At 43.8% G+C, this 12,807-nt stretch overlaps 1 protein-coding gene across 1 annotated transcript in view; it reads left to right on the top strand.

Moving 5' to 3' along the window:
* The first annotated feature begins 1,005 nt into the window (after positions 1 to 1,005).
* LOC121874514 (glutamate receptor 4-like) overlaps positions 1,006 to 12,807 on the top strand; it is a 151,691-nt gene continuing 139,889 nt past the window's right edge. Inside the window, exon 1 of the mRNA XM_042378667.1 lies at positions 1,006 to 1,137. Within this exon, the coding sequence (XP_042234601.1) occupies positions 1,090 to 1,137 (48 nt within the window). The 5' untranslated portion in view covers positions 1,006 to 1,089. The remainder of the gene's footprint in view (positions 1,138 to 12,807) is intronic.

Here is a 12,807-nt window from a genome sequence, read left to right as displayed (position 1 = left end):
AGACTAATCGACGAGATCGCCGTCGCTGTGTCGAAGGGACATGATACTATCCTCCTCTGTTTAACTCATTAAACTTCTTTTCCAACCTTTCCCTTAACGACTATCTGTCGTGACTCCTCTACCCTTCATGTCTGGCTGTGCCTTGAGCCCCAGCATGCCTTCCATCCTTTCCACTCCTGAAAAAAAAAAAAAAAAAAAAAAAAAAAAAAAAAAAAAATATATATATATATATATATATATATATATATATATATATATATATATATATATATATATATATATATATATATATATATATATATATATATATATATATATATATATATATAAAGTTCATCCACCTCTTGTGTTGCACTGTGTTTGCGATGGTGATGAGCACGCTGGTGCGTCTAGTACTCTAGTCACCGATGAACAAGGAGGTTCACGTACTGGTGAGGTGAATGAACCACACACATCTGCTCCAGTGATTAAAAAATCAAGGGCTTATAAATCAGTGAGTGTGAACCACATCAGATCTTAGTTAAAGTATAGACTCCTTGGCATCATTCCGATCACATTGGAAGACGTACATCCCTCTGCCACCGAACTAAAGCAAAAAACATGACATTAGCTTTGACAAGAGTGATGATGTAACATGAATGGTATTTATTTTGGAACTATTTGCTATAAACGTGATGTTGACATTCCACCATTTTGGCCACTGTACCTATGCCCTACAACACACTGGTTAAAATGACTCACTTTAGAAAATAGCCTCTAGTGTAAAAAAAAAGGAAAAAGAAAAATAATCCCATTATCAGCAGATAAAAATTAATTTCCTATAAAACACTGTGGATTTATAACTTGCTGAAGGTGGTTGCTTAACCTCAACTTCCCCGATAATGATTGACATTTAGAACGTATTGGTAATTATCTTACTAATTATATTTTACGTGATCACTCCGGGACGTATAATAGAGGCATGTAGAGTGGGCGCTGGGGTTACTCTTCAAGTGTATTGAACAAGCGAGCAGGTGGCGTCACCAGCTTCCTGCTTGTCGGGCCAGCCCCTCGTCTCTGTTATTTAGGCTACATCCAGCGTGCACCATTATGGAGACTCGCCCTCCTTCTCCTTGTCTAAAACTATCCGTTGAGAATGTAAGTACTTACAGTCTAGATAGTGTGTCTGTACACACCTACAGTAAAAAAAAGTGTACCTGCATTTTGACGTGCAGGTATAATTATGTTCAGTCGTTAAAATACCAGTATAAATGATGTGCATTAGCGCCTGTCAGACAGACAGTAATATTTATATAAATGTGGAATATATACATTATGTACATGTAACAGTGTTAGATTAGGACCCATATCCTGAAAGTGGACTCTGGGTGGCAATTTGGGGTAAAAGTTGGTAAATAGATATATATATATATATATATATATATATATATATATATATATATATATATATATATATATATATATATATATATATATATATATATATATATATATATATATATATATATATATATATATATATATATATATATATATATATATATATACTGTATATGCTGATAACCACATAGGAAACAAGAAAACACGAAGTTCATAAGCGCTTTTCTTGTTTCCTATGTGGATTAGCCCATACATGGATCACGCTGACCTACAGTGATTTATTTGCATAATGGATTTCACGCTATATTTTTTATACTTCTCTACAAGCTGTCCTGGCTTGTCTCCCTTCATTACTGAATACTCCTCTTCGAAGATCAAGGCTCAAAAATTGAAAATACAATTGAAATTCCTTAAGACATGCCCAAGTGAACAAGTTATGCCATGATAATTAATCCTCCCACAATGTGTCCTGCAGATGTCTGACCGCCCTTTTGATGAATTGCAGGAAATCATCCTAACGAAACACATTGAAATAAAGAGGATTGAAGTGGATGAAGCTTTTCGTATTGTAAGAAAAAAAATCTTTTAATAAGACTATACCGATTGAATGGATGAAGTTCATGTTGGTTTACTGTTTTGATGACCTGAGATATGAGCGTTCTGATCTTCAAGCAAAGCTAGACCACACATTAGCACTCCTTATTAAAAATAGTGATTGGACTAAGGATGCCAATCACAACTGCGTAGTGAATCTCTCCTCTAAACAACTAGACAATGATACCATGTGTGCCCACGGTTACGGTTTAAGTTTTGATGGCTCTAAAAAGGGAGTCGACAGTGTTGATATAGCCAGAGCATTTTGCAAGTTCGAGAAATTCATCAATTTAATAAATGAAGAAGAGAACATGTGTAAAAGTATTGTGTAATTATCTATGTCTAAGCCTTGTGTTCCTAATTGTCAGGAAAGATTTACCAAAGCAGTCCAAGCCTTTAAGAAAAATAAGGATTTACATGTTACTAAAGCAGAAAGCCAACACAGTACTGATTTTAAACAAAGGTGATTATGAGATGTTGCAACATATTCTAAGCTCTTATCAAGTCTCACGAGCCAAATAACACAGAAAGACCCATTAGCTCAAGTAGGTCATTCACTTATAAGTTGTCTAAATGGCTAGTTTCTTTACTAATCCCCGTAGTTGGCAACATAGCAAACTCTAATGTTAAGAATAATGTGGATTTAGTTAATAAACTAAATAGCCTACACATTAATTATGATTTTAAACTGGTCAGTTTTGATGTAACATCACTCTTTACAAAGGTCCCAGTTGATGATTTGCTTGAGTTCCTCACAAATTCCCTGGAGAATATTCCCTCGCCCGTCTCAAAACAGTGTTTTCATTGAACTTATCAAACTGTGTATTAAGTAATGTAAATTTGAATTCGAATGGAGAATTTATAATATATATATATATATATATATATATATATATATACAATCAACACCTCAACCGGCCAGGATTCGAACCCACGGCCCACGAGCCTATGACTGTGACCAGTGAACGCTAACCGCTGGACCACCTGGATACTAAAAGTAGTCCTAGACTTTGTTATATTTCACACAAAGTCTGTTCAACGTGCTTATGGCGCCGTGAACCTCTAATGGGGACTACCTGTATCACGTAGGTGGTCAGAGTAACGTTTTACCAAATCCGGCTTCGAAACACGAGGATCCATATATATTTCATTAGCCAAATAAAGCACGCGGGCTTCTACATACAATCAACACCTCAACGTTACTCTGACCACCTACGTGATACGGGTAGTCCCCATTAGAGGTTCACGGCGCCATAAGCTCGGTGAACAGGCTTTGTGTGAAATATAACGAAGTCTAGGACTACTTTTAGTATCTTGGTGATCCAGAGGTTAGCATTCCCCAGACACAGTCATAGGCTCGTGGGCCATGGGTTCGAATCCTGGCGGGTTGAGGTGTTGATTGTATGTAGAAGCCCGCGTGCTTTATTGGGCTAATGAAATATACTCTATATGGATCCTCGTGTTTCGAAGCCGGATTTGGTAAAACGTTACTCTGACCATCTACGTAATACGGGTAGTCCCCATTCGAGGTTCACGGCGCCATAAGCTCATTGAACAGGCTTTGTGTGAAATATAACAATGTCTAGGACTACTTATAGTATCCTGGTGGTCCAGCTGTTAGCGTTCCTCGGTCACAGTCATAGGCTCGTGGGCCGTGGGTTCGAATCCTGGCTGGCTGAGGTGTTGATTATATGTAGAAGCCCGCGTGCTTTATTGGTCTAATGAAATATATATGGATCCTCGCGTTTCGAAGCCGGATTTGGTAAAACGTTACTCTGACCACCTTTGTGATTTGGGTAGTCCCCATTAGAGGTTCAGGGTGACATAAGCTCGTTGAACAGGCTTTGTGTGAAATATAAGAAAGTCTAAGACTTCTTTTAGTATCCTGGTGGTCAAGCGGTTCGCGTTCCCCGGTCACAGTCATAGGCTCGTGGGCCGTGGGTTCGAATCCTGGTGGGTTGAGGTGTTGATTGTATGTAGTATCCTCGCGTGCTTTATTGGGCTATTGAAATATATATGGATCCTCGTGTTTCGAAGCCGGATTTGGTAAAACGTTACTCTGACCATCTACGTAATACGGGTAGACCCCATTCGAGGTTCACGGCGCCATAAGCTCATTGAACAGGCTTTGTGTGAAATATAACAATGTCTAGGACTACTTTTAGTATCCTGGTGGTCCAGCAGTTAGCGTTCCCCGGTCACAGTCATAGGCTCGTGGGCCATGGGTTCGAATCCTGGCGGGCTGAGGTGTTGATTATATGTAGAAGCCCGCGTGCTTTATTGGGCTAATGAAACATATATGGGTCCTCGTGTTTCGAAGCCGGATTTGATAAAACGTTACTCTTACCACCTTGGTGATACGGGTAGTCCCCATTAGAGGTTCACGGCGACATAAGCTCGTTGAACAGGCTTTGTGTGAAATATAACAAAGTCTATGACTACTTTTAGTATCCTGGTGGTCAAGCGGTTCACGTTCCCGTGTCACAGTCATAGATTCGTGGGCCGTGGGTTCGAATCTTGATGGGTTGAGGTGTTGATTGTATGTAGAAGCCTGCGTGTTTTATTGGGCTAATGAAATATATATGGATCCTCGTGTTTCGAAGCCGGATTTGGTAAAATGTTACTCTGACCACCTACGTGATACGGGTAGTCCCCATTAGAGGTTCATGGCGCCATAAGCTCGTTGAATAGGCTTTGTGTGAAATATAACAAAGTCTAGGACTACTTTTAATATCCTGGTGGTTCAGCTGTTAGCGTTCCCCGGTCACAGTCATAGGCTTGTGGGCCGTGGGTTCGACTCCGGGCGGGTTGAAGTGTTGATTGTATGTAGAAGCCCGCGTGCATTATTAGGCTAATGAAATATATATGGCTCCTCGTGTTTCGAAGCCGGATTTGGTAAAACGATACTCTGACCATCTACGTAATACGGGTAGTCCCCATTCGAGTTTCACGGCGCCATAAGCTCATTGAACAGGCTTTGTGCGAAATATAACAAAGTCTAGGACTACTTTTAGTATCCTGGTGGTCCAGCAGTTAGCGTTCCCTGGTCACAGTCATAGGTTCGGGCCGTGGGTTCGAATCTTGCAGGCTTGAGGTGTTGATTGTATGTAGAAGCCCGCATGCTTTATTGGGCTAATGAAATATATATGGATCCTCACGTTTCGAAGCCGGATTTGGTAAAATGTTACTCTGACCACCTACGTGATACGGGTAGTCCCCATTAGTGGTTCATGGCGCTATAAGCTTACTGAACAGGCTTTGTGTGAAATATAACAACGTCTAGGACTACTTTTTGTATCCTGGTGGTCCAGCAGTTAGCGTTCCCCGGTCACAATCATAGGCTCATGTGCCGTGGGTTCGAATCCTGGCGGATTGATGTGTTCATTTTATGTAGAAGCCCGAATCCTGGCTTGAGGTGTTGATTGTATGTAGAAGCCCGCTATTGGGCTAATGAAATATATATGGATCCTCGTGTTTCGAAGCCGGATTTGGTAAAACGTTACTCTGACCACCTACGTGATACGGGTAGTCCCCATTAGAGGTTCACGGCACCATAAGCTCGTTGAACAGGCTTTGTGTGAAATATATCAAAGTCTAGGACTACTTTTAGTATTCTGGTGGTCCAGCGGTTACGGTTCCCCGGTCACAGTCATAGGGTTGAGGGCCGTGGGTTCGAATCCTGGCGGGTTGAGGTGTTGATTGTATGTAGAAGCCTGCGTGCCTTATTGGGCTAATTAAATATATATGGATCCTCGTGTTTCGAAGCCGGATTTGGTAAAACGTTACTCTGACCACCTACGTGATACGGGTAGTCCCCATTAGAGGTTCACGGCGCCATAAGCTCGTTGAACAGGCTTTTTGTGAAATATAACAAAGTCTAGGATTACTTTTAGTATCCTGGTGGTGCAGCCATTAGGGTTACCCGGTCACAGTCATCGGCTCGTGGCCGTGGGTTCGAATCCTAGAGGCTTGAGGTGTTGATTGTTTGTAGAAGCCCACGTGCTTTATTGGGCTTATGAAATATATATCGATCCTCATGTTTCGAAGCCGGATTTGGTAATACGTTACTCTGACTACCTACGTGATTCGTGTAGTCCCCATTAGAGGTTCACGGTGCCAAAAGCTCGTTGAACAGGCTTTGTGTGATATATAACAAAGTCTAGGATTACTTTTAGTAGCCTGGTGAACCAGCGGTTAGCATTCCCCGGTCACAGTCATAGGCTCGTGGGCCGAGGGTTCGAATCCTGGCGGGTTGAGGTGTTGATTGCATGTAGAAGCCCGCGTGCTTTATTGGGCTAATGAAATATATATGGATCCTCGTGTTTCGAAGCAGGATTTGGTAAAACGTTACTCTGACCACCTACGTGATATGGGTAGTCCCCATTAGAGGGTCACGGCGCCATAAGCTCATTGAACAGGCTTTGTGTGAAATATATCAAAGTCTAGGACAACTTTTAGTATTCTGGTGGTCCAGCGGTTAGCGTTCCCCGGTCACAGTCATAGGTTCGTGGGCCGTGGGTTCGGATCCCGGTGGGTTGAGGTGTTGATTGTATGTAGAAGCCCGGGTGCTTTATTGGGCTAATGAAATATATATGGATCCTCGTGTTTCGAAGGCGGATTTGGTAAAACGTTACTCCGACCACCTACGTGATACGGGTAGTCCCCATTAGAGGTTCACGGCGCCATAAGCTAGTTGAACAGGCTTTGTGTGAAATATAACAAAGTCTAGGACTACTTTTAGTATCCTGGTGGTCCAGCGGTTAGCGTTACCCGGTCACAGTCATAGGCTTGTGGGCCGTGGGTTCGAATCCTGGCGTTTTGAGGTGATTGTATGTAGAAGCCCGCGTGCTTTATTGGGCTAATGAAATATATATGGATCCTCGTGTTTCGAAGCCGGATTTGGTAAAACGTTACTCTGACCACCTACGTGATACGGGTAGTCCCCATTAGATGTTCACGGCGCCATAAGCTAGTTGAACAGGCTTTGTGTGAAATATAACAAAGTCTAGGACTACTTTTAGTATCCTGGAGGTTCAGCGGTTAGCGTTCCCCGGTCACAGTCATAGGCTTGTGGGCCGTGGGTTTGAATCCTGGCGTTTTGAGGTGTTGATTGTATGTAGAAGCCCGCATGCTTTATTGGGCTAATGAAATATATATGGATCCTCGTGTTTCGAAGCCGGATTTGTTAAAACGTTACTCTGACCACCTACGTGATACGGGTAGTCCCCATTAGAGGATCACGGCGCCATAAGCTCGTTGAACAGACTTTGTGTGAAATATTACAAAGTCTAGGACTACTTTTTGTATCCTGGTGGTCCAGCGGTTAGGGTTCCCCGGTCACAGTCATAGGCTCGTGGGCCGTGGGTTCGAATCCTGGCGGGTTGAGGTGTTGATTGTATGTAGAAGCCCGCGTGCTTTATTGGGCTAATGAAATATATATGGACCTCGTGTTTCGAAGACGGATTTGGTAAAACGTTACTCTGACCACCTACGTGATACGGGTAGTCCCCATGAGAGGTTCACGGCACCATAAGCTTATTGAACAGGCTTTGTGTGAAATATATCAAAGTCTAGGACTACTTTTAGTATCCTGGTGGTCCAGCGGTTAGAGTTCCCCGGTCACAGTCATAGGCTCGTTGGCCGTGGGTTCGAATCCTGGCGGGTTGAGGTGTTGATTGTATGTAGAAGCCCAGCGTGCTTTGGGCTAATGAAATATATGGATCCTCGCATTTCGAAGCGGATTTGGTAAAACGTTACTCCTGACCTACGTAATCTCAGTAGAGGTTCACGGCGCCATAAGCTTATTGAAGAAGCTTTGTGTGAAATATTACAAAGTCTAGGACTACTTTTAAGTATCTGATGGTCCAGCAGTTAGCGTTCCCCGGTCACAGTTATGACCAATGCGTGGGTTCGAATACTGGTGGATTGAGGTGTTGATTTTATGTAGAAGCCTGCTTGCTTTATTGGGCTAATGAAATATATATAGATCCTCGTGTTTCGAAGCTGGATTTGTTAAAAAATTATTCTGACCACTTACGTGATATGAGTAGGCCCCATTAGAGGTTCACGGCGCCATAAGCTCGTTGAACAGGCTTCGTGTGAAGTATAACAAAGTCTAGGACTACATTTAGTATCCTGGTGAACCAGCGGTTAGCGATCCCCGGTCACAGTCATAGGCTCGTGGGCCGTGGGTTCAAATTCTGGCCGGTTGAGGTGTTGATTGTATGTAGAAGCCCGCGTGCTTTATTGGGCTAATGAAATATATGTGGATCCTCATGTTTCGAAGCTGGATTTGGTAAAACGTTACTCTGACCACCTAAGTGATATGGGTAGTCCCCTTTAGAGGTTCACGGTGCCAAAAGCTCGTTGAACAGGCTTTGTGTGAAATATAACAAAGTCTAGGACTACTTTTAGTATCCTATTGGTCCAGCATTTAGCGTTCCCAGGTCACAGTCATATGCTCGTGTGCCGTGGGTTCGAATACTGGTGGATTGAGGTGTTGATTGTATGTAGAAGCCCGCTTGCTTTATTGGGGAACTGAAATATATATGGATCCTCGTGTTTCGAAGCCGGATTTGGTAAAACGTTACTCTGACCACCTACGTGATACGGGTAGTCCCCATTAGTGGTTCACGGCGCCATAAGCTTATTGAACAGGCTTTGTGTGAAATATAACAAAGTCTAGGACTAGTTTTAGTATCCTGGTGGACCAGCGGTTAGCATTCCCCGGTCACAGTCATAGGCTCGTGGGCGGTGGGTTCGAATTCTGGCGGGATGAGGTGTTGATTGTATGTAGAAGCCCGCGTGCTTTATTGGGCTAATGAAATATATATGGATCCTCGTGTTTCCAAGCCGGATTTGGTAAAAGGTTACTCTGACCACCTACGTGATATGGGTAGTCCCCAATAGTGGTTCACGGCGCCATAAGCTTATTGAACAGGCTTTGTGTGAAATATAACAAAGTCTAGGACTACTTTTTGTATCCTGGTGGTCCAGCAGTTAGCGTTCCCCGGTCACAGTCATAGGCTCATGTGCCGTGGGTTCGAATCATGGCGGGTTGAGGTGTTGATTGTATGTAGAAGCCGCGTGCTTTATTGGGCTAATGAAATATATATGGATCCTCGTGTTTCGAAGCTGGATTTGGTAAAACGTTACTCTCACCACCTACGTGATATGGGTAGTCCCCTATAGAGGTTCACGGTGCCATAAGCTCATTGAACAGGCTTTGTGTGAAATATATCAAGTCTAGGACAACTTTTAGTTTTCTGGTGGTCCAGCGGTTAGCGTTCCCCGGTCACAGTCATAGGTTCGTGGGCCGTGGGTTCGAATCATGGCGGGTTGAGGTGTTGATTGTATGTAAAAGCCCGCGTGCTTTATTGGGCTAATGAAATGTATATGGATCCTCGTGTTTCGAAGCCGGATTTGGTAAAGCGTTACTCTGACCACCTACTTGATACGGGTAGTCCCCATTAGATGTTCACGGCGCCATAAGCTAGTTGAACAGGCTTTGTGTGAAATATAACAAATTCTAGGACTACTTTTTGTATCCTGGTGGTCCAGCAGTTAGCATTCTTAGGTCACAGTCATAGGCTCGTGTGCCGTGGGTTCGAACCCTGGCGGATTGAGGTGTTGATTGTATGTAGAAGCCCGCGTGCTTTATTGGGCTAATGAAATATATATGGATCCTCGTGTTTCGAAGCCGGATTTGGTAAAACGTTACTCTGACCACCTACGTGATACGGGTAGTCCCCATTAGTGGTTCACGGCGCCATAAGCTTATTGAACAGGCTTTGTGTGAAATATAACAAAGTCTAGGACTACTTTTTGTATCCTGGTGGTCCAGCAGTTAGCGTTCCCCGGTCATAGTCATAGGCTCATGTGCCGTGGGTTCGAATCATGGCGGGTTGAGGTGTTGATTGTATGTAGAAGCCCGCGTGCTTTATTGGGCTAATGAAATATATATGGATCCTCGTGTTTCGAAGCTGGATTTGTAAAACGTTACTCTGACCACCTACGTGATACGGGTAGTCCCCATTAGTGGTTCACGGCGCCATAAGCTTATTGAACAGGCTTTGTGTGAAATATAACAAAGTCTAGGACTACTTTTAGTATCCTATTGGTCCAGCATTTGACGTTCCCAGGTCACAGTCATATGCTCGTGTGCCGTGGGTTCGAATACTGGTGGATTGAGGTGTTGATTTTATGTAGAAGCCTGCTTGCTTTATTGGGCTAATGAAATATATATAGATCCTCGTGTTTCGAAGCTGGATTTGTTAAAAAATTATTCTGACCACTTACGTGATATGGGTAGGCCCCATTAGAGGTTCACAGCGCCATAAGCTCATTGAACAGGCTTCGTGTGAAGTATAACAAAGTCTAGGACTACTTTTAGTATCCTGGTGAACCAGCGGTTAGCGATCCCCGGTCACAGTCATAGGCTCGTGGGCCGTGGGTTCAAATCCTGGCCGGTTGAGGTGTTGATTGTATGTAGAAGCCCGCGTGCTTTATTGGGCTAATGAAATATATGTGGATCCTCATGTTTCGAAGCTGGATTTGGTAAAACGTTACTCTGACCACCTAAGTGATATGGGTAGTCCCCTTTAGAGGTTCACCGTGCCAAAAGCTCGTTGAACAGGCTTTGTGTGAAATATAACAAAGTCTAGGACTACTTTTAGTATCCTATTGGTCCAGCATTTAGCGTTCCCAGGTCACAGTCATATGCTCGTGTGCCGTGGGTTCGAATACTGGTGGATTGAGGTGTTGATTGTATGTAGAAGCCCGCGTGCTTTATTGGGCTACTGAAATATATATGGATCCTTGTGTTTCGAAGCCGGATTTGGTAAAACGTTACTCTGACCACCTACGTGATACGGGTAGTCCCCATTAGTGGTTCACGGCGCCATAAGCTTATTGAACAGGCTTTGTGTGAAATATAACAAAGTCTAGGACTACTTTTTGTATCCTGGTGGTCCAGCAGTTAGCGTTCCCCGGCCACAGTCATAGGCTCATGTGCCGTGGGTAAGAATCATGGCGGGTTGAGGTGTTGATTGTATGTAGAAGCCGCGTGGTTTATTGGGCTAATGAAATATATATGGATCCTCGTGTTTCGAAGCTGGATTTGGTAAAACGTTACTCTCACCACTTAAGTGATATGGGTAGTCCCCTTTAGAGGTTCACGGTGCCAAAAGCTCGTTGAACAGGCTCTGTGTGAAATATAACAAAGTCTAGGGCTAGTTTTAGTATCCTGGTGAACCAGCGGTTAGCATTCCCCGGTCACAGTCATAGGCTCGTGGGCCGTGGGTTCGAATCCTGGCGGGATGAGGTGTTGATTGTATGTAGAAGCCCGCGTGCTTTATTGGGCTAATGTAATATATATGGATCCTCGTGTTTCGAAGCCAGATTTGGTAAAACGTTACTCTGACCACCTACGTGATTCGGGTAGTCCCATTAGAGGTCTTACTTGCGCCATAAGCCTGGCTGAACAGGCTTTGTGTGAAATATAACAAAGTCTAGGACTGTTTTTAGTATCCTATTGGTCCAGCATTTAGCGCTCCCAGTCACAGTCATAGGCTCATGTGCCGTGAGGTTCCGAATCATGGCGGGTTAGTGTTGATTGTATGTAGAAGCCGCGCGTGCTTTGTTGGGCGAATAGAATATATGGATCCTCGTGTTTCGAGCTGGATTTGGTAGTTCTCACCACCTACGTGATATGGGTAGTCCCCTATAGAGGTTCACGGTGCCATAAGCTCATTGAACAGGCTTTGTGTGAAATATATCAAGTCTAGGACAACTTTTAGTTTTCTGGTGGTCCAGCGGTTAGCGTTCCCCGGTCACAGTCATAGGTTCGTGGGCCGTGGGTTCGAATCATGGCGGGTTGAGGTGTTGATTGTATGTAAAAGCCCGCGTGCTTTATTGGGCTAATGAAATATATATGGATCCTTCTGTTTCGAAGCCAGATTTGTAAAACGTTACCCTGACCACCTACGTGATACGGGTAGTCCCCATTAGAGGTTCGCGGCACCATAAGCTCGTTGAACAGACTTTGTGTGAAATTTAACAGAGTCTAGGACTGCTTTTAGTATCCTGGTGGTCCAGAGGTAGCGTTTTCCGTTCACAGTCATGGGCTCATAGGCCGTGGGTTCGAATCCTGGCGGGGTGAGGTGTTGATTGTATGTAGAAGTCTGCGTGCTTTATTAGGCTAATGAAATATATATGGATCCTCGTGTTTCTAAGCCGGATTTGGTAAAATGTTACTCTGACCACCTACGTGATACGGGTAGTCCCCATTAGAGGTTCACGGTGCCTTAAGCTCGTTGAACAGGCTTTTAGTGAAATATAACAGAGTGTAGGACTGCTTTTAGTATCCGGGTGGTCCAGAGGTAGTGTTCCCCGGTCACAGTCATGGGCTCGTGGGCCGTGGGTTCGAATCCTGGCGGGGTGAGGTGTTGATTGTATGTAGAAGTCTGCGTGCTTTCTTTGGCTAATGAAATATATATGGATCCTCGTGTTTCTAAGCCGGATTTGGTAAAACGTTACTCTGACCACCTTCGTGATACGGGTGGTCCCCATTAGCGGTTCACGGCGCCATCAGCTCGTTGAACAGGCTTTGTGTGAAATAAAACAGAGTCTAGAACTGCTTTTAGTATCCTGGTGGTCCAGAGGTAGCGTTCCCCGTGTCACAGTCATGGGCTCGTGGGCCGTGGCTTCCAATCCTGGCGGGGTGAGGTGTTGATTGTATGTAGAAGTCCGTGTGCTTTATTGGGCTAATGAAATATATATGGATCCTCGTGTTTCGAAGCCGGATTTGGTAAAACCATTGACAATACGTAACTA

This window comes from Homarus americanus, unplaced genomic scaffold, assembly GCF_018991925.1.
Source record: "Homarus americanus isolate GMGI-L3 unplaced genomic scaffold, GMGI_Hamer_2.0 scaffold50216, whole genome shotgun sequence".
NCBI classification, from domain to species: Eukaryota; Metazoa; Arthropoda; class Malacostraca; order Decapoda; family Nephropidae; genus Homarus; species Homarus americanus.
Note: the sequence above shows the minus strand (reverse complement) of the source record. Positions and strands in the feature narration are given on the sequence as shown.